The following is a 27,139-nucleotide window of genomic DNA, read 5'->3' as shown; positions in this document are numbered from 1 at the left end:
ATCACACTAAAGTTTTCAGGTTCTGATGCCATTCTGCAGGTGATAGTGTCTGTTAACACAGGGTTACTAAAACAATCAAAGCATGTCGGGTTTACCATAACTAGTAAATTGTAAAAAGTGTTTATATCTTTACAAAACTCATAATTACAATTTATAAACTCTCTGACCACATGACTGCAGCAACGTGATGCTGAACCTATTAAAATGATAGCAGCTTCAGCAGTAAAATGTCGTAACTGCTGAAATGTAATATATAATATAAAATGTAATATTTCTGTTCTGTTTTGCCTATTATTAATGTATTAATAATTCAAGATTAATCTGAAAATAAACAAAAGATGTACAATATTGTTTAATGTAGCCAGCACAGATTTAGATAAGTAGTGTCTAATCTCCTGCTAAATAAACAAAATAAAGTGTATTAATAATAATTTACAATCATTGGACAGACCGAAGATTTTTTCTTCCTCGCGGTATGTTACTGCGTCATCAGAGAGAATTGCAGTAAGTTAGCAGAATACAGAATACAAGTTCGCGCTGAGGCTCACTCTGTTTGTCGGCTTGTCTCTTCGTGAGAGACTTCAGAACAAATGAGCGTGACAGCACACATAAACTCAGAAGAAACACACTGATGTAAAAATTCAAAATGTTTAGTTTATTCATAACATAATATAGTTAAGTAACACCATGACAAATGAGCTATTTTGCTCAATGTTCTCACGATGCAAAAAAAAAAAAACCTTGACTACACAGTGCACGCATTACGTGGAGTCTAGTGCGCGTGCGCATGCATTTCCAGTGCCTCCTTTCACTGCATGATTCAGTCTATTAAAATACATTCGGAATTATCACAAATTCAAGACACGGGCAGAAAATGTGTATATTTATACCACTTAATATAGTTAATCAATTTCACACGGAAGAATGCCTTTTTTCCCTCCAAAAATGACCATATACAAATGTGATATTGACAGTTCAATAAACTTGAAGTTTTATTAAGAGACTTACGTTTTAGACACCATATCGCCTGTTTTTGCTCTACTTCGCCAACAAAAATAATTCCAAACAAAGCCACCAAGCTGTTTTGCGTCTTTGAGCAACTTGACGGCGTTTCGTTCCTAAATGAATCACCCGTTTAAATGATTCGGTTCAGTCGCAGTGACTCACTTATTAACAGTGACATGCTGCCACCTGCTGGCGGGTTTTAATTTCACATTTAAATTATCTTTTCATTTTTTAAATCATTTCAAATATCAGGATTCAACGTTTTGTTTAATATAACAGATTATTTATGCATTTGTAACTACAGGTTAAATGCATACATGTTTTGCATTAAACAGTGTGTATATACTTCTAAATGCCACTTCAAGTGCAGTTTACTGTATGTCTGGATTGCAAAGATATATTTTGTTGATACTGATTTAATTTGCTTAATAACAGCCCAAATGTCTTATTATTATTCTAATTCACTGATTAAATGTAAGATTTTGACTCAAAAGATAATGCACACTTATAGAAAAATGGCTTTATAAATGTAAAATATGCACATAAAAGGTAAAAATCTATTTAAACTTATTGGAAAAGATTCATTTTTATCAGACCACCAAACAGAATATGAAGAATATCAAAAACTTTAGGAGTCAGCTGTCCACAAAAGTCCTTAAGATACCAGCGTGATAACACACTCAATCAGTTGAATGAATGATTCAGTGACTCACTCATTAAGTGACTTACCGCCTGCACTTACTGGTAGTTTAGTTGAGAAGTATGTTGGAAAATATGCATTTTTTCCCTCAACATTTCTTATTTGTATATTCATAAATGCATTTAAAATATTAATCTCATAACATTATTGCAGTTGTAATTATTGTTATTTGCAGTGTAAATTATTTAATCTGACTTGGAGCCCTATAGTGTATATTGAATTTATTGATAAATTGTAATAATTTGACATGAAAGATGATGCATACATCTAAAAAGGTTAGAAATAGGCCTTTGTAAAGGTAAATAAAAATATGCAGATTTAAGTATGTAAAAGCTGATAGAACACTGATGAAAATATTGTTTCAGAATAAATTGTTTACTCTACTAAAAATCTCAGTGATGCAGTTATTTTGCAGGGATATTTTGTATGGAATATTGTCTGCTGACATGAAAAGTTCACTGTATATCGTAGTAATAAATATAATTTATTACAGAAATTATATTTTGATTTCTTTTTAATTTAAACATATAAAGTATTACATATATGTAATAAAATGTGTATTTCCATTACAGGTTTAGGTCTTAAATTTCAAATAAGGTGGTATTAAAAATGTCTTAAAAAGTCTTAAATTTAGCTTGTTCATGTCTGTAGAAACCCTGCTAGTAATTACGGTAATTACAAAATGCCATGAACGTACTTAAATATTAATCTGGTCATGTGATTTAAAAATGGCTGCCACTATGAGTTAACCCACTCTATGTAAATAAACAGCTTTTATTAGGCTTCTAATATGCCTAGATTCTTCATCACATGCACATGTTCATCGTGTATCTAAAGAAATGTTTTTTTAAAAATTGACAAAACTGCAAGGTTTGTATGCCAGATTAATAACTGTATCAGTTATGGAGTAAAGCTGTTTAATCATAGTAAAAATGAAAGCATCACCGTAAGTGTTCTTCTTTTACCTCATTAAAAGGTTGTTTACATTGGCGTAGATAGGGACTGATAGATTCAATTCATTTGCCCTGAACAAGGCTGTTAGCAGTCTTGAGAGGGAGACAAATCACAAGAACAGATTGCTTTTACAATATTGACTAACAGGGTTTATAAAATGTCAACATGAACAATGGGTGAACAAAATAACAGAAGCTTCTGACAATGTAATAATTATATTCTTGGAAAGCTGTCATGTGAGTTCTAAACTGGTAACCTGGAACAACCTGCGTAATAAAAGGTGATTCAACGATCATTTTTTATATTTCAATCTGACAAGATAAATAATTTTTGTAACTAATGAATCTGGAGGGCCTTTTTGAAATGTTGGTTGCCTCATTTTGCTTTGAAAAATGACTTTTCATAGTGCTAATTGTCTGACCTCTTTCAGCAGACACATATTGCAAAGTGGCAATCAGCCTAATGAAATACATTGGCAGCTGGAGTACTGAAAGAGAGAAAAAGAGGAGTGTGTGTGTGTCTGGCTTTAATGGTTTGTGAAGGTTTGAATTACTCTTGTTAAATCATTTGATTTTTTCCCCCCTGTCGATTGAATTTGTAACAAACACTCAATGTGACTGGGTTTGGTAATGACTTCTTTGTGTATGTAAACTGTGTCTCATTGTATCAAGTGCATGAAATAGAGTTTCCTGTCAAAGCCCAGTGGAAAAGTGCAGCGTCCCACTGATCAGAAGTTCAAGTCGTACAGACACCAGATGCTGTAGTCAGATGCCTCTGGAGATAAAGTGTAGGCTGTTATCTTGCCTTGGCTGTAGGTGACAAATACTGAAGCATCTGAGAAAACGTGCTGGTCTCAGCTTACAACACAGAGTTCACTCAATTCATTTTGTCACTTTACTCATACTGTATAATTTCTGTAAAAAAAATTATATTTCTGCCCTTGTGTGATCACAAGGTCTTGTTTCTATTCATTAACTTACAAAAAATATGTCTTTTAATTTGACTGATTGCTAATCTGCTGTGGCATTTGTTGTATTATTTACTTGTATAGCATGAGAACAAGCGAACTGATTGATGATTCATTTTTGATTTCTATTAGTATTGTGAAGTTGCATATCTGTTTTGTGTTGTAGGATCGTCTGTATTACGTCATGGAGTATGTGAACGGTGGTGATCTTATGTTTCACATCCAAATCGTCGGCAAGTTTAAAGAACCACACGCGGCGTAAGTTTAGCACTTCTCTTCTGTAATAATTTGCATAAAAATGAACATGAAAATGTACTCATCCTCAGGCCATGCGAGATGTAGATGACTTTATTCTTCATTGAAACAGATTTGGAGAAATTTACTATTACCTCACATGCTCACCAGTGGATCATTTGCAGTGAATGGGTGCCGTCAAAACGAGAGTCCAAACAACTGATAAGAACATTACAATAATAATCCACAACTATTGCATTTTTTTTTTTTTCACTTTTTAAGTACCCCCTCGGTTCTGTTTCTAAATTCATCTGTATGGCATCATTCTGTCATTCTGTCCTGCAGTGGAAGAATGTGTGTTTAATAGAGTTAATGAGAGATTTTCATGTTGGCAGGTTCTATGCTGCTGAGATTGCGGTGGGTCTGTTCTTCCTGCACAACAAAGGAATGATTCATATGTAGGTGAAATGATTGATGGTATTCTTCTTCAAAAAAAACATATTTTGTTGTAGTTTATTATTATTTTACTTTCTCGGTCTGCAGAGATCTAAAGCTGGACAATGTCCTGCTGGACAGTGAAGGACACATAAAGATAGCAGACTTTGGGATGTGTAGGGAAGGCATGATGGAAGGGGACACCACTCGGACCTTCTGTGGCACACCTGATTACATCGCACCTGAGGTTTCCTTTACTCCATCTCCATCCTTCTGCTCCCGTCTGATTCATCTTCTCTTCTCCATGACCTCGGCTCTGTGTTTACACGAACACTCAGTGGATGTGCGCAGTCAGCACATGTCTGCGTGTATGTGCATCTACATGTCTCTGTGTGATTTAATTTAGGTTCACTGCGGTGTTTACTACACGGCGACATGACGGACATCCCGCTCGAGTGATGTATGTGCTAAATCGTCAATGTTTGTGTTTTGCTGTGTGATGGAAAGGCGATGTGAATGTGGGTCTACTGAAGCCCAGTATGCGTCAGTGCTGTATTAACCCAGCAGTTAAACTGGCTCACATTGATCACATTATGTAAAAAAAAAAAGAGAAAAAGCCATTGATCTTTGTGTCCCTGTCATTTTGAAAAGATGCAATATGTGTCCCTGTAGGCAAGGAAATTAATCTCTCTTTCTCACGCTGTGACACACACACTCACGGCTGACACAGAGACACTGGCATATTTATTGTTTAATTATCTTTAATATGATTTTCATGAGCTTATCTGCACATTGAGAGGGCTGTAATAGCATCCATCTAACTCTGTAATGAGAATATTTCTAATTTAAATGATTTTGAGAATATAACATTATGAAATTACGAAGCATTTAGCAAGGATGGGCAAAATTCAAGAGCTATTTAAAAATCGTCTTTCTTTAAATTTAGGAGTTGGAATGTGAGTTTAATTGGTCACATTCCACAGGACGTTGAATTGGAATGATGGGAAGTGGAATTTATTGAATTGCAATTCAAAGAAATTCAACAGATGAACAAAAATCATGAACAGAGGAACTAAAGGACAAGAACAAACTTTCCTAGAGCTCTAATTAAAGTTTCCATCTTATCATCCGGCTTCATGTTGTTTGGCTCCATTTTGAAGAGTATTGTGTGAAGTATCTTTAATAAATATGTTATATTAAAATGTGTAATTTATTGAATATATTTAAACGCCTACTGTACACTACTATTCAGAAGTTTGGGGTCAGTAAGTTTTTGTTTTTTTATGTTTTTGAAAAGTCTCTTTTGCTCACAGTAAAATCAGTAATAATTTGAACTATTATTACAGTTTGAAATAACTGTTTTATATTTTAATATATTTTAAAATGTTGTTTATTCCTGTGATGCGAAGCAGAATTTTCAGTAGCCATTACTCCAGTCTTCAGTGTCACATGATCCCTCAGAAATCATTCTAATATACTGATTTGCTGCTCTAGACATATTTTTTTTTACTATTATCAGTTTTAAAGTTGTGCTTCTTTTTTCTTTTTTCTTTTTTTTATGCATTTATATGAAAATGAAATCATTTGTAGTATTATAAATGCCTTTATTCTCATTTTTGAACATTTTAATGCATTCTTGCTAGAAGTATCACATATTTTTTTCTACATGGTTCCATGTTTATTGGTAATTCATATTAAATGCAGTTATATTGAATTTCATTTTACTTCCTTAAATTGAAACTATAATACTGCGTCCTGTTTGCTACCTCAATACAAATTAAAGAAGTTGGAATTCCAAAGGCATTCTAAATGAACACTGTGGGAAATCTATACCCAATGTAAAAAAGAAACGGTTCTAACAGGTATATGTTGTTTTCAGATTGTGGCGTATCAGCCGTATAGTAAAGCAGTGGACTGGTGGTCTTATGGAGTCCTGCTTTATGAGATGCTGGCTGGGCAGGTAATTTTTCATCCTCTGCTTCCCTGAGCCTTTAATTTTGTCTTTTTCTCAATAGATCTTCATCCCCGTCGCCCTCTCCCTCTGTCTCTCTCTTTTCATCAGCCTCCTTTTGATGGCATAGATGAGGAGGAGCTGTTTCAGTCCATCATGGAACAGAGCGTTTCATATCCAAAGAGTCTCTCTCGGGAGGCTGTGGCCATCTGCAAAGGGGTAATCTACTTCCTGTTCTTTCATCTCTGCTGCCTACATACTTTGCTCACAGTGCATGCATAGGGCAATCTATCCCATCTTTAGTACTAACACAACTTCTAAAAAATTTGACTTAGCATACAACTGAACTTCCATCCTTTCTGTCTCTCTGTTTTTCTGACATTCTTTCTCCATCTGTTTCTCTCCCAGCTCCTCACCAAGAACCCTGCTAAGCGTTTGGGTGGAGGAGAGGATGCAGAGAGAGAGCTGCGGGAGCATCCTTTTTTCCGCTGGATAGACTGGGACCGACTGGAGAGACTGGAGATACAGCCTCCCTTCAAACCCAGAAGTGTGAGTATCACCTATCACAACACCTGTCTCTGTGTGTGGGTCAGGCTTTACCCCAGAAATGCCCAACAACGATAGAAAAGCTTCTGGATTATTAAACATGCTCAATAATGTCTTTACGAAAATGTAAAAATATAAAAATTTTGGTGTGACGATTTGGTTTTTGAGTAGGGGAAACAAAAAAATCATTGTCTAAATAAAAACAGTAGAAGAAAATGGTAACTCCACACCATGAAAGAAAAAAAGTTTATTAAATAATAAAAATGGGTGGATTGGTAGATAGACATTGAATGATTGAATGATTGATTGATTGATTGATTGATTGATTGATCATGTTATATGTAATAAAAAAGATAGTTGTTTTTAAACTCCAGACTGTTTTTCTTAAAGGGGTAGAATTTGCTGGGGTTAATATATATATATATATATATATATATATATATATATATATATATATATATATATATATATATATATTTTAACAGCAAACACATTAGCTTTTGATTTGCTTATCTTTAGTACAGTAATTATAATTAACTTTACACTGAACCAACAGAAGTTATGGTATGTCGACATTTTCTTGTTGTACAGTTTATGTGTTTTTTTATTTTATTTTTTATTTTAAACTTGTAACCATGTAACTGGAAGTTTATTAATGCGCTCTGTCTGCTTCTCCTTATTATTTTCAGTGTGCATCCATGCATCCGTGCATGCGTTACTGGTGTTGTCTTGTAAAGACAGAAGAACCAAAATAAACCTGACCCTCATTGCCTGTAGCTCTTTGCCCATATTACTCATGCTAATCTTTGTGGATATTATGCTGTGTGAATGTATGTGAGCACAGCAAATTATTAGAGGTGCTCTGAGTTCACAGCGCTGAACTGACGTCAACAGCATCCAATTAATTTGCTTGGCATTAAATAGAAATAAACGTAACCCAGCTAATTCTATTTGTCATTCCCACAGGGAGGCAGAAAAGGAGAGAACTTTGATAAGTTTTTCACATCCGCCCCCTCTGCCCTCACGCCATCTGACCCAGATGTTCTCGCCGCAATAAGTCAAGAGGAATTCCAAGGCTTCACCTACATAAACCCGGAATTTCCTCCCTCACCCCTAACAGCTGTCTGAGAAAACCTCAATCAATCCACACCAACCGTCTTTTGACTTTTTCTGCTCCTGTTCATGATTTAAACTATGGTGACCAAAAAAAAGAATGTGTAATTTGGCTTCAGCTTGCTTACAATAGTAGTCTGTCTCAATTAGACCAGCAATCACCTTCTACAACAACACCACACTGATTTTAATCATCTTAATGGTAAAGCAAACTAAGCATTAATAATATTTAGCCGGTCCACTCTGAGAGTATCAGCCTGAATTATTTAAGGGTCATGCATTCATGCCATTATCTCATTGGACAATATAGGATCTTATTGGATATGCCTTTGGATGCTAGTAGTTGCCATGACCTACAGTAATTATAACTGAGTACACTATAGAAACCAGCATGAACATGATTTCCCCCATGTTTTAAAGTTCACTTCAAGCTGATTATTTAATCTCAGATCAAACTAATGCGTTTCTGCTTGTCTTTATGTAAGATCCTGTTTGCTCTGGTTTGGTTTAGGTAACTAAATAAGTGCAGACAGGTAAGCAAATACTGGTAATCCTTTCATCTAACAACTGGTATAGAAACTCCGCATTATGATTTAGGAGTCACACACATGACAGCTAAATGTTAAAAAAAAAAAAAAGAAAGAAAGATTAATGCTTCAGCATATAAACTTCTTGTTTGTGACATTAATGTTATAAGCTGATCCTCAATATTTCTTTAGATGCATCAGAATTCAATCCAAATATGATTCTATACAAACTATGAACGTTTGCATCATCTTAGCATTTTACAAAAATAAGTCCTTGGGATCGATGGTATTAAAACAAATGACTTTATGAAAAACACAAATTTAGATATTTATGATTTATTCCATATATTTATATGCATATCTGTATAAAGTATGTGTATTATAAAATATATATGTCAATGTTTATTTAGAATTACAGACATTTTTTATTAACATGTTAAACCATATCATCAGTATAAAATAAAAATGTCCATGTAATCACAATGTTTTGCAACATCTAGTGTGAAGAAAATGTGGTTCCAACTTATAGCAACCAAAATTTTGTTTATAGTGCATAGGATTGATTAAATTTAAGTGCTAATTATTATATTACCAAACTGGTCTCAAAACAGCTTTTGAAATCTGAGATTTAAGGATGAATTTATTGAGTGTTATTTGTGTGAAGCTGGTGTGAATATGGTTATTAAGACACTGTGAGAGCTTGAGATCAGCATGCAGTTTTCTTGCATAGTGAAAAATCATGATGCCTGACCTGGAAAGACCCGAGTCTGCATCCTGTGCCCAAAATGTCCATCTAATACAACTTGAAATTTACACTGACAATAAAATACTGCCAACAGAAAAGTGGGAACATTTCATGCATTATGTGGGAAAGACAGTTTAGGAGGAGTGAAAGGTTAGGTAAAAAGAGATGTGTGAATGAGGAATGTAGATGACTGTAATTTATTATATTAAAAAAAATCCCTGGAATTTGTAACAAGGCAAAAATGATTGATCAATGCCTGATCCTGTTCGACATTTCCCGGCCTTTTATTTCATCGCTGTCTTGCTGATCTTGTGGTTATGAAAATGGGATACTTTGTAAATCAGTTCTGCTTCTGGAGATCGATTGTACATTTCTGCAGATTGGTTCCAGCTACAGCACACCTGCCAAATGTTCAGTTGAGCTCAACCAATTAACAGCTGTGCTTGTTTTTAGGTTGGAACTAAGCTCTGTAGGTAGATCTACAAACGCTACTTAAAATATTAATGTACTAATTAGTAAAAACTCCATGTATTGATGTAATTATGCTATATGCTGTGTCTCTGTTTGTTTCCAGTCACAATAAACGATTCAACCTCAATATCAAAGATAATTTGGTTAAATGTGCTAAATAGATAGACAGACAGACAGACAGACAGATAGATAGATAGATAGATAGATAGATAGATAGATAGATAGAAAGATAGATAGAACCATTGCATAATGATTTTGCATTGAGTTGTTTTGTGTTTTCAAAGTGTGTAAATAAAATAGATGACTTAAACTGAGCACTTTTTTGTGTTCACTCCATCCTTCACCTGTTTGGCCTCGTCTTACTGGTCACGTCTCTGGAGTCTGTGTTCGTGCTGATGAGACGGCAGACCTTTACGCTCAGCTCTCAATCTCTCTCAAGACATTCTCTCTCCACCCATCAGTGCTGTCCCAGTGGGCTTGAGTGATATAACAGGATACCCTTAGATACCCTGCCTATTAAAAACTACCCTAACCTCCTTACTGTAACTGTCTTCATCTCCGTCACTCCTCTTTTTTTTAATGCCCCACTCTGACTTTCTTTTTAGTTCTGTGACCTCATCTTCTTTCTTGAACTGAAGATTTCCAGCATCTGAAATTTAACAGAAATGCTTACTTGTCGTGTGTTGTTGAATATAATGTAGAATTTTGTCTCTCTGTGTCTCTCGCTTTCCCTTCTTCACTTCTTGAGGTCAGAGTGTACTATGCTATTGATATCATGCCTAAAAATACTTTATCATGAGGCTAAGGCCACTATAAAGTATAATGAGACTAACAGGGAGAAGAAACTGAGAAAGGATAAGATGAGGCTTGATTCTGACATGGATGACGACAAAAGTGATCATTTATCCACAATGTTTTTCTGAATTTAAGGTGAAAGTGTACTTGTGTTTGCATATTCGTACGCATGCAATCTCTTTAATATTTAAGTTTCTCCCAGACAGACTTTACATGTTCCTTAAAAGGAACCCAGTAATCAAACATGCATCTTGTTTTGAATTTCAGAAGAGACAAATTCATGATGCTGCAAATTTTTTGTTAACTCCAACAAAGATTCAGTGGCATCATGTAGCCTACTGTAAATCTTGGATGCTGCTGCTGCAAAGACTTCCCTTTGAATTATGACAAAATTGTTAGGGGAAATTGCACTAATTACTAATGTAAGGAGAAAATGAGTGCTCTGTCTTCTTTTTCTAACTCACTCATTAACTGTAAATTATGCCGCTCTTTGCCTGACTGTCTACTCACAATACACTATTGACCAATCTGTATTTCCCTCCATACCTAAACTAATTTAATGACATTCTCTGTCTCTTTTACACGAGGGTGATTGTCAGAATTTGACAGATATACACTTTTACAGACGCAACCACTTAATTCACAAACTTACAGCCATAATATGCATTACAATATAATGCACAGTATGAAAAATTGGTATTTGTTTAGAGATTTTCTAAAAAAAAAAAATAAAATACAATTTCACACTGTCTAGTTAAAAATTTCACGTTTAGCTAACTTTTTCATGGCATTGTTATTAAATGATTTGCTTTTTAGCTAATTATTAGCAAAGATTAACTTAAATTGAGCAAAAATATTACCGCATAGGTAATCTATATGCAAAAACATGAAAGTGAAAATCAGCATGGATACTGGCTGTTGTACGTGCATTATCAAACTGATATTTGTAAGCCATATATGTTTTGAAATATCAACCGTCTTTTTCCTGTCAAAAGCAGACACCAGACTTAAGCTTCATGCAGTCTTTCCATCCATCCATCAAAAATGCAAAAGTACGTTTTCCATTGCGCACTACCCAAGCCCTACTCCATATTCATACGCACAACGTCTGCGTTGCTTTTTGTTCCGTTTCGTTTTGCTGGGATAAAAAGAGGGATGGTAAGCGTGCAGATGTGAGGGAGGAGAAGATAACGGAGTATCAGTGGGAAATACGCACGTAAGAGAGAGAAAGAAAGAGGGAGGGAGAGACGAGAGAGGGAGAGAGAGACAGAGCGCGGATTTTGCCAGGCACCCCTGGTGTGAGGCTTGTGCCTGCATACTTGTCAGCTCCACGCGCACGGGCAGGGTGAGTACACGCTTCTTCAGTCTGCTTTCATTGTTCTTTACTGTTCTCAACTAATGCGTGGCTGAGTCGAAACACATTTGAACTTTTGGCAGGTGTTATAGACAGAAGTTAAAGAAAACCAAGGGATATGCGTTTATGGCTGCATGTCGACCGAGTACAGACGCGTTTCCATAATCCCAGCAGGTCTGTAAGCGAGTCGCATGTTGTGTCGGTACGTGAGGGGAAGATTTGTCGTTGTTTGTGGTCCGTTGTGAATTGTTAACGTCCAGAGTCATTTAGGAAACTGGCATGCGGTGATTCTACTAACATTTGCAGCTGTTGAGCATTTTTGTGTTGGGCAGAAGTGAGTGAATGGTAGCTGAGGTAGTTGAGACTGTAACTGGCTCAGTCAAATGCCCCAGGAGGCGCGCGCTGGCATGTAGGTGGGAACTCCATCATTACTGGGCCAAGGTCTTTCCATACATTAGCCTACATCTGGCTTGGCACTCTTTCTCTTCTCCCTGTCCCCGTTCCTCACTCTACTGTATGTCTTTTGTTCACAATTTATTTATTCTAATACATTCTGATACCTACTAAATATCATAGTGTTCCTTTAAACAAAAATATGCAAACATATTTAAAGAGACAGTTCACCCAAAAATGAACATTCTTTTTACTCACCCATACGTCGTTTCAAATCTGGAGACTTACTTGCTTCTGTGGAACATAAAAGATCTTTTTGAACTGTATTTGTCCATACAAGGAAAGTCATTGGGGTCCAAAAAACACTGGATCTCAATGATTTTGATTTTAGGATCAAAAAGACATTTTCAAGATATTTTCTTAACTGTTAACGGTTCCTTTAATATTTTGGATCGAGTACTTACTGTAAGCCACACTGACATCATACTGCGTTTGAAGGGGATCGTTCACCCCAAAATGAAAATTCTGTCATAAAATACTGTAGAAGTCATTGAATATCAGCAGCTGTTCTTCAAAATCTTCTTTTGTGTTCAACAGAAGAAAGAAATTCATACAGGTTTGGAACAGCATAAGGGTGAGTAAATGATGAAAAAAAAAAATCATTTTTGGATGAACTATCCCTTTAAGTACACACTTTGTGTGGCACCAAGCTCAAGGGAGTTACCTCAAGTTGTGCCAGTGCACAAAGATTTCCTTTAGCAAAGGTCAAGATCAGATCAAATCAGATGTGCAGACCCCACATAAATGTAAAAACATAAAAAAGGAAATCTTTGGGTGAATATGCAAGTTTGAGGTGGAACTTTGGGGGACTGATTTAGTCATGGAGAACTAACCTCTCTTCTACATCAGCACACATGGCCTTGAGGGGGCAGAAGAGCTGCGGGTGAAGGAGTTCAGTGAAAAAAACCTTTAAGTGAAGACGGTCAAGCTGGAGTTTGACATTGTTGGTCTCTGCCTCTGTTGTGTTTGCTTCAGAGCACTCTGCACCAGCACTTTTCCTCCACAACGTTCACACTGTGCCTTTTTTCACTGCATTGCAAAATCTGTCCATCATTTGCTGAGGTTCTTCTTCTGTTGACTGCTGGGGTTAGGGCTTGCGTCATTCTTTGCAGCAGGATGAATGGCAAAAGGTCGAACTCTCCAATATTTACACAGATGCACTAAAGTCTTGACTAGACTTCTGAGATTCATTTTGGAAGCCAAGAGTCTCAGTCTCTTTTTTTCTCTTTCTTACGTTTTCTTTTTCTCCCTCTCTTGTTGCTCAGGGTGCTGCTCTGAATCACCAGCTCGGAGAGACACACAGGAAATGACAGCATGAAAAAGCACACAGACACACAGAGACACACACACACACACATATACACATACTCACTCTATACAACCTCTTCAAAAATATCCATCATAAAAGTCGCCATAGCAGCAGCAGCTGAGTGACTGCGGAGACAGAAAACTGATTCTTTCAACCTCACACGTGTAACCGAATGACAGCATTCATTTCATTAATCACATGTCAAATCGTAATCTTTAAATATGTAGAGAGCGAATGACGGGATGAAAGCGTTCCTGTATTAGCTCGGCACAGATGCAGAAACAATGGCAGAGAGCAATATGCACATTTCGCTTTGAAAAGACCTTTCAAGTTGTCGTCAGCACTGTCATCCATTCACAACCGAGACAAAAAGCATCCCTCATTAATTAAGAATCGATCAGAGCTTTGCCCTGGGAGAATCAGAGAGGTGCACAGGGTCAGAAAGAGGATGTAATCTTAGTTTTGCAACACATTTCACATAGAGAACACTAGTTCATAGTGTACCTCTGACATTTACATACTGCCATTTTTAGTTAGGTGCCCCGTATATGGCCTTTCCTCATTCCCGTGTCTTTTCTTGACTCTGTTTTTTTACAGTCTGTACCTTTCTTTCTCAGTTTTAAAGAAGTGTTGTTACTTGTTATGTTAACTAAAACTACTAAAAATATTTGAAATGAAGGTCAAATAATTTTTTTTACATATATCTTATTCCATACACTCTAAAAAAATGCAGAGTTAAGTACAACCCAGCGTTTGGTGAAATATGGACAAACCCAGCACTGTTTTAACCCAGCAGTTTAACCCAACCTTCTGGGTAGTTTTATTTAACTCTACTAGACTGTTGTTTAAAATTACTATATGGCTATCTTAAAATGAACCCAAAACAGGCTGTAAATTAAAATCAGACAAATTATTTCTAGAGGCATCAGCAATAATCAAAAGGTGAACATTTATTAATAAGCAATTATTTCATTATTTATTCAACTTTTATTGAACATAATAATAAATGTTCATTTAATTCCAACCTATTTTGGGTTCATCTTAAGCAAGAATTATAGTCATTTTGAAGCAATAGTTTAGTCAAATAAAACTACCAGAAGGTTAGGTTAAAAATTTAAACAACCAGTCGCTGGGTCAAAACAACCAAGTTGCTGGGTTTGTCCATTTTTCACCCAGCATTTTTTTGATTTTTTAAGATTTGATTAAAAATTACCTTTAGAAATGTTTTCTTGGCAACTAACTGACATAAAATACGTTTGTTACTTATTAAAATGTAAAGCACTAAAATGACTAAAACTAAAATGATCAATTAATTAAAGCTAAATGTAAACATTATAAAACTAATAAAAATGACAAAGCACAAAACAAAATTACTAAAACTTAAAATAAAATGGAAACTGAAGCTAGTTAAACATATTAATAAATACTCAAGAATAATAATTAAAAAAAAAACTAAAATAACAGTTTCAAAGCATTTAATAAACTGTTCATTCAAATTCATTAATTCGCCTTCATTCCAAACTTATGTGACATTCTATCTTCTGTAGAGCACTAAAGGATTTTTTATTTTTTTTTGGTCCATGCAGCTACAGTTAAATGATGCAAAAGCATCATAAATATGGTCTTATGATCTATATTTGAAATTGTAATTCTTAAAATAATTTGACTTGTGATTGTTTTCTAATGTCAATCATCAATTTCACAAAACCAGTCTGAATGATTTAACTCATCTGGTTATTGAGTTCAACTCACTTGATGCAATTATTCAGTCCCTAACGGCTCACTGGACGGGAAGATTATCATTAAATAATGACTTAAATTTCTGTCAGTTCTTCACAAATTCGGTTGAATGGCTCCAGAACACTCACAATACAGTCATATTCATAATTATTATAATTATTATAATATTTTTATGGTGCCTCAGTTCATTTAACTGTAGAAAAGAATGATTTGTACAATCCTTTAAAATTTCTTCTTTTGTGTTCAGCAGAAAAATGAAAGTCATAGAGGTTTGGAATGACATTTGAGTGAGTAATTAATGAAAGAATTGTCATTTTTGGATGAACTTATCCAAAAGCAGTTTTTATCAGATTCTGTTTCTTTTTCCGTTCGGATGAGGTCTGTCTCACAGTAAAGCTATGACTCATGACTCTCTAGGTGCTTGTGTGTGATGTGCCATCTGAATCACTGCCAATAATCTTTCACGTTCTGCTTCAATGAATGCCACCCGTTAAGCCTGGTGAACTCTGACCTTTCGTGTGATTGGCTGATTACCGCCAAAGAGATCATAATCTTTTACACTCCTCTTATCTGTTTTCTCTTGCCACTTTTACTGGTGAACTGTAGAGTAACAGCGACTGTGTAGAAGTGTCTAGGTATTTTTGGTATTTTTGCAGTGATTTGAAGCTTGGGTGCTGACGGTTGATATGTATGTATGTGTGTGTGTGTGTGTGTGTGTGTGTGTGTGTGTGTGTGTGTGTGTGTGTGTGTGTGTGTGTGTGTGTGTGTGTGTGTGTGTGTGTGTGTGTGTTAGCCTGTGTGTGTGTGTGTGTGTGTGTGCAGATGAGCTCTTGCAGCAGCAGGGCTCTGACTCTGCTCTCCACAGTGTTTGGGGCGTGTGGACTGCTGTTGGTGGGGGTTGCCGTGGCGACGGATTATTGGCTGCTGATGGAGGAGGGAATCGTACTGCAGCAGAACCAAACTGTCGATGTCAAGATGGCATTACATTCGGGCCTCTGGAGAGTATGTTTCATAGCAGGTGCGGGCACACACATATTATACACTAAGGTCTTAGACAGTGCTTTATAATACAAACTTCGGATAGCAAGGATGCCTAAACATGCTGATCTGCCTGCAAGGGACCCTCTTCACACACAAAAAAAAATATATTATATGTAGTTCTATACATGATGATTCAAAGGTTTGGGTCAATAGATAGATAGATAGATAGATAGATAGATAGATAAATAGATAGATAGATATAGTACTGTATATACACATATATACTTTATTCAGCATAGGTATGTTACATTGGTCAAAATTAAGAGTAAAGGCATTCATAATGTTACAAAAATGTTTTTTGAGCTTTTTATTCATTCTATTCAAAAAAGTAACAGATAAATGTTTTCAACACTGATAATAAGAAAAATGTTTCTTTAGCGGCACATCAGAATGATTTCTGAAGGATCATGTGACACTGAAGTCTGGAGTAATGGCTACTGAAAATTCCATCAAAGTACCATCAAAGTAATTTATTACATTTAGATTTAAAATAGAATAGAAAACAGTTACTTTAAAATTTAATATTATTTCCCAGTATTACTGTTTTTACTATATTTTTGATGAGCAAAACAGTCTTCTTTTTAAAAACATGATTCTGAATTTTTACCCACCCCAAACTTCTGAACGGTAGTGTAAAATATTACAAAATATATTGTATATTTTCATGTATAAAGACCTATTTATAATTTGTGGGAAAAGTAGTGTGAAAAAGACAATGTGTCATCCAAAAATTAAATAATTTTATAATTTATCATTCTACTGATGTCAAAGAATTGTTTTTTTTTTACTTTGTATTAGAGCAAACGTGCATCTACCTACTTAGAATTATTACTTTTATTTTGTTGTTTGTTTCATACTATTAAAATACTGTCTGTTGAATAAAATAATCATGATTATTTTTATGAATTCTGAACTTTCCTTTAAATAAAAAAGACAAATAAAATGGGCAATATTAATAATATAATAATATTAATTGTGTTGATATATATTCATGTAGTTGCTGTATTTTATATTTATATAAACATCTTTCATTATATCCTCTGTCTCACTGTTTTAGGTACAGAGAAAGGTAGATGTGTGGCCTCTGAGTATTTCACAGAGCCAGAGATCGAAATCACCACAGAAAACACTGCAAATATCCTCAGTGAGTGAACGTACTTCAAATCAAAGTAACATGTCCACATTTACACGCACAGCTCTCACACACATGCATTTACTGTTCTGGCAGAGATGGTGCGGACAGCTACGCCCTTCCCTATGGTGTCCCTGCTCTTCGTTTTCATGGCTTTCATCATCAGTAACGTGGGCCACATCCGTCCGCAGCGCACCATCCTGGCCTTCATTTCTGGAATCTTCTTCATCCTCTCAGGTATTGGGAAACCTTTCCTTCTTGTAAGGAGGACACACCTGGTGCAATGAATCCCTAATGTGTGACCCTTTATAAGTTTTATTTAAATTTCCTCAGTTTTTAGACATTTTATATTTATACTGAATATTATATATAACACTTTTAGGATATATGATATAATTGTGTCATCACAAATGGGCCTGGAGGAACATTCTTTTGAATTAAGTCTCTTTCTAAAATTCTCTTACAGTTAAAAATAGTTCATAACATATTTAATACAAATCCTTTTTTCAGGAAGATTACATTTGTGAGGATTTTGTGTTCTGTACTTACCAGAATGCAACAGTACCATCTGTATTACATTAATGATGTCTCCTCTAATCATAAACCTGTGTCTGTGCATGAAATCGCTCCATCTGTTTATTTAGCAGTTTTTGGAACCAGTGGATGCAGTGATAAAGTTTCTTTGAAGGAAGTGCTGTATTTTTATTGCATTAGTTATTCTGTAAAATTACACATCTATCATACAAGTAGGATATCTTAACCCTCTGTCACATGATAGCTCTCATTACACAGTTGCATATCCTTTGCACTTATTATTTTCTCATGTAATGTTCTAACACAGAGCAAAAACATAGTCATTCACGTAAGCACAACTGCCTGATGTGTCCTGTATCATGTAAATGTGAAGATTAAACTGATGCCAGATTTATTTTCCAATAGATACCTGAAATATATGAGCATGCAGTTCAGTGCTGCACCAGCAGAGGTCACCAAGATTATAAAATATAAAACATGTTCAATTAGAATCAGACAGAGACCCTAGTAGGCATTGCAGCACAAATTTGTCTAAATATAAAGAGCTCATATGAAATGAAATTTTTAATGATTGAATTATTATTGTTCGTTAACTTAAACTAACCACATAGTTAAACTGTTCAATAGTAGGATGTCTTATCAATTTTTGTTTTAAATCCTCAAACCTAAACATTTACGTACAGAGATTGTATTTCCACACTAAAAACACACTAATGAACTACTTGTGGACAAACTTGTGGCGTTCATGCACCTTGAGTGCTGCTGTCATTACATATAAAAAAAATTATTAAAGGGGTCAAATTTTTTTGGTGTATTTGGTGTAATGAAATGTGTTTATGCAGTTTAAGGTTCTAAAAACAGTATTTTCCACATTCTGTACATTATTGTGTCCCCTCTATGCCCCCCCTTTCTGAAACGAGTTGTTTTTTACAAAGCTAATCGGTCTGAAAAGCGAGGTGTGCTCTGATTGGCCAGCTATCCAGTGCGTTGTGATTGGCCGAATGCCTCAAGCTTGAAATGTTACGCCCCTTAACATACTGTGATGCGTGTCCCAGTCAGAACACCGGCGCAACAAGACAAAAACAATAAAACCCATTACAAACGAGCCATTTGTTGCATCGAGTGGGGACATAATTATGGATTATAATGACTTGTACCGTGTTTTTATGCGTTGCGTTGCATCACACCGTTTAAACATAAAACCATGTCTGCATTTGTGATCGGAGAAACGACAAACAACAAGCGCTACTCTACACCAGCGGTTCTCAATTCCAGTCCTCGCTCCCCCCAGCTCTGCATATTTTGCACGTCTCTCGTTGTTGACACAAGGACTGGAATTGAGAACCACTGCTCTACACTGCTCAAAACTTGCATGTGAATCATCAGTTGCAAATCCTTTACATATGTAAACATACTTACAGACTGTGAGTCAGAAGTCTTTCATTGTAGTCTACTCTCCCAGGATCAGGAAACAGTCTTCCATAAAATGTGCTGCACACATCTGAATATTTGGGTTGAATTGTTCTGGAACAGTGTTGTAAATACAACTTAACCACTGATTTCTAGTTGTGTCCTCTTTTGGAAGACCAAACAACATATTTTCACTTTCACAGTGAAAAATTGTCTCCACGACATGGCGCCGGGGGCACCAGCGAGAATAAAAGGTTACACCTTTTATTTTATTTTATTTTATTTTATGCTACGCCTTTTCTTTGCATGAACATTTGGGCGTTGTTATGCAAATCTTCCCACATTGTGATGTAGCGATGTGGGGGCATGTTAGAATGAGCCATTTTCGGTAGGCGTGGTTGACTCTTAACTTTTATAAAGAATATCTCTTTGGATTTGAGACTTAAGTCTTTGCAACTTTACAGATCTTCTTTATGCACCAAGGGCTTGTAAACACTACAAAGAGAAAGGAAAACTTGAATTCGCATCATATGACCCCTTTAAAATTAGAGGATTTTAATAACATTATAAGAATTATAGTATTAATAGAATACTATAATGACATTGAAAAAGCGCTAAATAAATGCATTTTCCCTCATGAACTGCAGTGAGAGTCTAACCCTAACCTGAATGTAGAACTTATTTGTATGCAGATGCAACTGTTGTTTACTGCATCGCTGCCTCAACCTTGCACACGGCCAGAAAAGACCTTCAGCTTTATCGAAAACACCTCTCTCCTCTTGCAGCACAAACTTCCTGACAGACTGCCCTTGAAAAAACACCTTTTTACTTGTCCTTTTCTCTCTGTGTTCTCTATCAGCCTGCTGCTGAATATGTAATGGGCATTTCAGACTGCTCGGGGCTGATAAAAGTGCTTTAGTTGAAAGAAGCCATTAAAAAGTAAAGATTAAGTGCGCTGATAGTGCTGTTAGATGGAGTGGCTGTGAAACGTAGCTGATGTTTGCAGGAATGTTGTGTTTTTGTTTTGTGTATGTGGGTGAGAGAATCGGTCATTCGGCTGTTGCAATAAATATTACAGGCATTTCTTGGTTTGTGCACATTGTGTGAGCTTTTCTCACCCTGTTTCTTTGACAGTTTTGCCGTCATTCTCTGTCCAAACCCGCACACATACTCACATTCCTCTGCTACTCACAATCTGCTTGCCTCTGCTTGGTAAAGGAATAGTTCACCTTATAGATTATAGATAGATACATTATTTTCCACATACTGTACATTATTGTTTGTCCTCTATGCCCCACCTTTCGGTCAGAACACCGGCGAGACAAGACAAAAACAATAAAACCTATTACAAACGAGCCATTTGTTGAATCCAGTGGGGACATAATTACAGATTATAATGACTTATACTGTGTTTTAACGCGTTGCGTTGCATCACATCATGCCGTGTAAACATAAAACCATGTCTGCATTTGTGATCGGAGAAATGACAAACAACAAGCACTACTCTACACCAGCGGTTCTCAATTCCAGTCCTTTCGCCCCCCAGCTCTGCATATTTTGCACGTCTCTCTTTGTTAACACACCTGATTCAGATAATCAGCTCGTTAGAAGTTAGTGCCATGCATGAACTGTGTTCCTATTGACATGGTCCCTACACAGTTTTCATTGCTCCCTACTCCCTGAGCAGGGGAAATCTTTTGAAGTTTACTTCACTTCGGAACATTCATTCACAGATCTGCGCTGCACAACGTCTTCACACATGGACAAGTGTGACATCATATACCTCTGTAAATAAATACAATTTAAATTCACGCCTCGCACACTTCAATGCACTTTGAATAGAACATATACATTCGCTTCTAACTGGAATCATGGCGGAATATCCTGTGATGTCCACTTTGCAGGGCACTTACGTTTGAATAGAACAAGCGTCTGAAGCCATAAGAGAAACATACAAAATGTGCAGAGCGGGGGGGTGCGAGGACTGAAATTGAGAACAGCTACTCTACACTGCTCAAAACTTGAGTTTGAATCATCAGTGGCAAATCCTTTACATATGTAAACGTACTTACAGAGTCAGATGCGCTGCCATTGTAGTCTTCTCTCCCAGGATCAGGAAACAGTCATCCATAAAATGTGCTGCACACAACTGAATATTTGGGTCGAACTGTTCTGGAACAGTGTTGTAAATACAACTTAACCACTGATTTCTAGTTGTGTCCTCTTTTGGAAGGCCAAACAAAGTAGTTTCGCTTTCACAAGGAAACAGCATCTCCACAACATGGCGGCAGCAACAGCGAGAATCAAAGTTACACCTTCTTTCTTTGCGTGAACATTTGGGCGGTGTTATGCAAATCTTCCCACATCATGACATAGACATGTGGGGGGGTGTTTAAACGAGGCGTTTTTGGAGGGCGTGGACGAGTCTTAACTTTTATAAAGAATATATCTTTGGGTTTAAGACTATAGTTTTTGCAACTTTAAGGATCTTATTTTTTCACTAACAGCTTGTAACACTCCAAAGAGAAAGGAAAACTTGAAATCGCATCATATGACCCCTTTAAAGGGGAAACTTCCTGCCACCAGCAACTAAACACCCTTAAAGGGGAAACATAACAAGAACTGTATGTGAATTCTGTCACATCTTTAAGTGTATGCCGCCACAGCCTAAAAATTTCAATTTTATGAAAATCTACTCTCTCAGGCCATTTTAGATGTAGATGAGTTTGTTTCTTCATCTGAACAAGATGAGAAATTTAGTGAAAAACTAAAAAATAAAACAAACTCTAAAATGAATGATTCAGATGCACCAGTGTCTCGAAGAATCTAGGAACCCTATCAGTACTTTCAAGCAGTGACACATAGCCATCTGTAATGAAAGGAACATAACCTACGTCTCCATCATTACAAAGTACCACCAGTTTCTCCAACTTCTGTAAGCTATCAAGATGACCATCAGAATCATTATCTGTCTGAACAGATGAAACAACAAGAGTAGGCTTGGGTTCAGACACGCATGAGTTTTCCATTGAGTGCTAAACAATCCTTTTTCCAGAGACCCTTTCAATGACAATAAGCACAACGGTCATTTCTATCAGCATAACTTTTCAAATTCCTCTCACCCCTATTATTATGGTCAGACAAAACTTGACGGAGTGCAGTTATACCCTATGAGTATGTACATACTCACCAGTAAGAATGGCAGCATCCTCAGTAGATGTAACATTTTGATCAGACATAAAGGTAGAAACATGCTCAGGCAAAGTACTTTTGATCTGTTCTAATATGAACAACTCATGAAGATCTTCATGACTATTTGCACCTGAAGCAGCACACCAATGATCTAACTGTATCTTTAAGTCTCTCGCAAATTCACAATATGTCTGTTCTGCAGGTTTTCTCATGTTCCTAAATTTTTGCCGATAGGCCTCTGGTAGAGATAGAAAAGGCGTAACAGCACCCGTTTACTGCTGAGGATCCAATTGTTAGCAAGTGATGCTGAATTTCTCCAAATATGTTCCTACAAAAACAACTCTTTTACATCTTGGATGGTCTAAGGGTGATGAATTTTAAAGCAAGTTTTCATTTTTGGTCCAAGCCTCTACTCAATTCAGTTCAATTCATACTATCTCAACAGCCATTTATGAGCACTATTTATTACAAATATAAGCTAAGCTATTAAAAACTCATGGTATACAGTCTCTGGGCTCACAGCATTCATAAAAGATTCATAAAAGTCTGACCATCAGTAATTTCAATATGGAAAGGTTAGGATTATGATTTATATATATATTACAGCACACCGTAGGTGTACAGTATGTTAGCATTGTTGTTTGCTTTAGGCATCTAAAACAGCGTTTGGACCCAGAAACGGTAATGCATGACGTCAAACTTACCAAGCAGATTTATCTCCTCTGTCCTCCATGCATCTCTCCTAGCCTACTGTGCCTGCAGTGAGGAGAGTTTGGGGATGTGATTTATTTAGATGGAGCTGATGTCCTCTCATCAGTGGCCGGGCAGAGCCCTGGAGTGTGTACAGTACTTGTGTGTGTCTGTTAAGTTGGCCCAGTGCAGTTATTTATCTTTATTGTTTAGTTCTGTTGTTCTAGTTTTCTTGCAGCTGCATTTAATATTCGTTATTCAGCAGGTGCTATCTTGGTGGTCTGTTGATTTTTCTTCACATATTTGTTCTCTCTCTCTTTCTCTCAGGGTTGAGTCTGGTGGTGGGGTTGGTGCTGTATATCTCAAGTATCAATGATGAAGTAATGAACAGGCCGCGGGAACCAGAGCAGTTCTTCAACTACCGCTACGGCTGGTCCTTTGCATTTGCTGCCAGCTCCTTCCTGCTCAAAGAGGTCAGAGGATGAAATTTCAGTCCTAAATATCAGTGCCTTTTTTGGTTGTAATTTTTTGTAGCCCCTTGAATGGCCAAGATGTAGTCATATTTCTTGTGAAAGCTTCAATGACTTGAATGTATCCATTCTTCTAGGCCCGAGGGGCTTAACAAAGGATTTTAACATGATCCTGCTTTGACATACACTTCAGTTGAAGGCAGGAGCTTCGAATGTGCTCTTTATGTATTATGAATGGGAAGCTTCAGATGTGCTCCATTTTAGTTGTTACTCAGGGTTTGAATACTGTATTTAGAGCACTTAATCATATTGTTTCATTGACTGCTATATGAAAACGTTAAGTAACCTGAGCTCAAGGAGGTCAGTTTAAGAGATTTTCAATTTCATTTCTTTTTCTTCACATGATAACCACATAAGATTGGGTTTTTAGGTTTTCAAATACTTCTGATTGAAGTGTAGATGTTATCGAGGTGATTATGAAAGTCAGAAGAAGATGAAGTGAGTGATGGAGCAGTCAGAGCTGCAGATCACAGGCCGTCTGTCAGCCGTTTCTTCTGTGTGCCCATAAAGTGAGGATTAAGCAAAATTGAAGCTCAAGCTCTAACTCTTTTTTTCTGCTTGATTCAGCAGGATCCTTTTATTGTTATGGTCACCAAAGGAAACATTAGTTTGTCAGTGTGTGTGAGAGAGCGAATATTAGAGCAAGAACAAAGAGGGATTGCTGTAAAATCATCTTGTATATTCATCTCAGGTTTTTCTTCGTTTAATGAAGAGTGTAGTCGCGTAACCACAGTACAGTAGTTCCTATGCATTCTGCTGTTATTTCCAACCTGTCAGAAATGCTTTATTAATTTGCCATATTTATCCAAAGTAAATAAATAATTAAGCACATACATACATACCTAAATAAATCTGTCATTTATTTTGTGCATATTTTCAAACTATAATAATAAATGTCAATTTTAAAAATACCTCCCTTATGAAAAAGAAGTTTATACAAGTGTGCTATTAGTATACTTCTTTTAAACTAAAAATAGGAAAGTATGCTCAGAAATGGGCTTTATGTACTCCTCAGAAATGTACTTAAAATTACATTTAAGTATACTTAAATTATACTTACAAAAAGTCTAAATATATTTGAGCTATACTTGTGCTCATAGAATCCGTGTTTTCATTGTTATGTGGTAGAGGGCGCTAGTACACATTTTCTGTACAGAATTTCCAAAAAAAAACACAAGCGAAGAAGAAGAAGAAACAACAGATACTAACACATGTAACAGGATCATCTGACATGAAACAGCATCAAAACTGTAACATTATGGAATAAAATGTTGACCGAAGAAGATGTAATAATTACAGTCAAGCTTTGGGGTGTTGATCGACTCCATCTACGTTTTGATTATCATTCTGAATCCAATTCATAGTATTTTTTTAGCTTTTTGTTCAAAATGGTATTTCTTTATTTTTTATTAAACTTACCCACATTAAAGTGTTAAAAAAAAAAAAAGAATGCATAAAGCTAGAATAAAATATTTTTGTTTACAAGCAGATACCCTGCTCTTTTTTTGGATGTTTTGTATGTTCAGATATTCAAATAACAAAATATATACAAATTAAAACCTAAATAGGGACATAGTAGTATACTTAAAGTATGATGTAAAGTTCACTTAAAGAAAACTTATTATGAGTATACTTGCAGTATAAATCTACTAAACTAGTAGTTTACTGAGACTATACTTCAAAGTGTACAAAGTATTTAATTAGTAAACTATCAGTATACCTGTAAGTTCACTTTTAGTATAATTGCAGTACAAACTACAAACATAGAGGTAAACTAGTTGTGTACTCAAAGTTTGCTACTGTTATACTTAATTAATGGTTTGTTAATAGCAAGAATTGAACCTCAAAATAAAGCGTGACCGAAAAAGGATAAATTTATCCTGAACAGCTCTTCTCTCTCTCTCTCTCTCTCTCTCTCTCTGTTAAACTCTTTCTCTCGTTCTCTCAGGGTGCTGGTGTGATGTCAGTGTATCTCTTTATGAAGCGTTACACTGAAGAGGAAATGTATCGGCCTCACCCAGCTCTCTATCGCCCCCGCCTTTCTGAGGGCAGCGACTACAGCGGACAGTACCTGCACCCAGAGACCTGGCCTCCCCCTCAGCGTGCTCGGAGTGCCTCCGAGATCTCCAGTGACATCTCCATCCAGCTCACGCAGAACCCCCAGCCCCCGCCGAAGATGAGTGGGCAGCAGAGCACATCATCTCCGGGAATCACCGCTGCATCCAGCCCCACCTCTGGAGCTGGATACCAGCTGCAATCAGCAGGTTCTGCAGCTTCATTCCCCCACAACCATCCCCTCCACCCTGGGGCGCACGGGGCAGCATCCCAGACCCTGCCTCTGTCTGCGGCGCCCGCTGCAGTGCCGCCCCCACACTATCACACACATATGCGCATGAGCGCCTCACCATGCTAAACGCAGACAGAACAGAAAGTTTATAGAGTGTTTGTTTTTACTGAAATAATGAATTAACAATGAGAAACAGAAATATGATGTAAGGTAAGATGTAGTTTTTTATATGAGAAAAGGAAGTTACTGTTTGTAACAAAAGGCCTCTTTTTAAGACTGAATGTTGTGAAATTGTAGCATATTAAACTGCAATGGATCGAATGAGGGTTCATGCAGAACACTTGACAATCGCACACAACAGAACTGACAATTCATGTATTTAGACACACATTAGAGCACATATGTGAACTATTGCCTTCTTTTGGTGATAGAAATATATATATATATATATAGATATATAATCTATATATCTATCTATCTATCTATATATATATATATATATATATATATATATATATATAGATAGATAGATAGATAGATAGATAGATATATATAGATATATAGATATATAGATATATATATATATTACTGAAATTAAGTTATTTCTCATCATGGAATCTGTGAATTGTTAGTTTTAGTGTTAATATTATCATTAAATGCTAAAGTGGGAATTACTTGGTACTGAACAAATTTTAAATGATGAACGTGTTTTTTTTTTTTTCAAAGAGTTGAGAAATATTGAATATTTCTTGTATAAATACTGTGTACTGTTGTGTTTTGGCTGAGTTGATTCACTGCCTTTCTGCAGAATGTTGACAATTTAAGTGGGAAAAAACGAAATTAAAATCATTTAAATGTTCTTATTTTGTAAGACTCTTTTCTAAATATCATATGTAGGTCCACAGAATAAGCGCTTGCCTGAAAGCGTATTTTAAATTGTCAGCGTTTACAGCGCCCTCTAGTGGTTAAGAGACTGTATTGAAGCAGCCGCTTAAAGCGCTGTCCGTGGTGCTGAAATCGTTCA

At 36.2% G+C, this 27,139-nt stretch overlaps 2 protein-coding genes across 5 annotated transcripts in view; both read left to right on the top strand.

The window, feature by feature from the left end:
• The window catches only part of LOC109063617 (protein kinase C gamma type-like), a 28,460-nt gene extending 18,498 nt beyond the window's left edge, over positions 1-9,962 (top strand). The window contains exons 11-17 of the mRNA XM_042740648.1: positions 3,793-3,884; positions 4,256-4,318; positions 4,404-4,542; positions 6,175-6,255; positions 6,358-6,465; positions 6,655-6,795; positions 7,759-9,962. Coding sequence (XP_042596582.1) covers positions 3,793-3,884; positions 4,256-4,318; positions 4,404-4,542; positions 6,175-6,255; positions 6,358-6,465; positions 6,655-6,795; positions 7,759-7,920 — 786 coding nt within the window. The 3' untranslated portion in view covers positions 7,921-9,962. The remainder of the gene's footprint in view (positions 1-3,792; positions 3,885-4,255; positions 4,319-4,403; positions 4,543-6,174; positions 6,256-6,357; positions 6,466-6,654; positions 6,796-7,758) is intronic.
• A 1,590-nt stretch (positions 9,963-11,552) lies between these two features.
• Positions 11,553-26,557, top strand: LOC109106385 (voltage-dependent calcium channel gamma-7 subunit-like). 4 transcript variants are annotated; one of them, XM_042740646.1, is made up of 7 exons: positions 11,553-11,788; positions 11,881-11,971; positions 16,122-16,317; positions 17,398-17,484; positions 17,569-17,709; positions 23,626-23,771; positions 25,777-26,557. In XM_042740646.1, the coding sequence occupies exons 3-7, from the start codon at positions 16,122-16,124 to the stop codon at positions 26,239-26,241; spliced, it is 1,035 nt and encodes a 344-aa protein (XP_042596580.1). In that variant the 5' UTR covers positions 11,553-11,788; positions 11,881-11,971; the 3' UTR covers positions 26,242-26,557. The 4 variants fall into 4 exon arrangements, with proteins under 4 accessions (XP_042596580.1, XP_042596577.1, XP_042596578.1 ...); XM_042740643.1 differs by having other exon boundaries at positions 11,881-11,999; XM_042740644.1 differs by lacking the exon at positions 11,881-11,971 and having other exon boundaries at positions 11,555-11,788; positions 25,777-26,556.
• The last annotated feature ends 582 nt before the right edge of the window (positions 26,558-27,139 follow it).

The sequence above is a fragment of the Cyprinus carpio genome, chromosome B16 (assembly GCF_018340385.1).
Source record: "Cyprinus carpio isolate SPL01 chromosome B16, ASM1834038v1, whole genome shotgun sequence".
NCBI classification, from domain to species: domain Eukaryota; kingdom Metazoa; phylum Chordata; class Actinopteri; order Cypriniformes; family Cyprinidae; genus Cyprinus; species Cyprinus carpio.
Note: the sequence above shows the minus strand (reverse complement) of the source record. Positions and strands in the feature narration are given on the sequence as shown.

Coding starts and splice junctions, on each gene's coding strand:
- LOC109106385 (XM_042740643.1), top strand. CDS start 11,916: ATGCGTTTATGGCTGCATGTCGACCGAGTACAGACGCGTTTCCATAAT. Junction 12,000..16,121: donor GCGAGTCGCATGTTGTGTCG/GTACGTGAGGGG, acceptor GTGTGTGTGCAG/ATGAGCTCTTGCAGCAGCAG. Junction 16,318..17,397: donor GAGAGTATGTTTCATAGCAG/GTGCGGGCACAC, acceptor TCACTGTTTTAG/GTACAGAGAAAGGTAGATGT.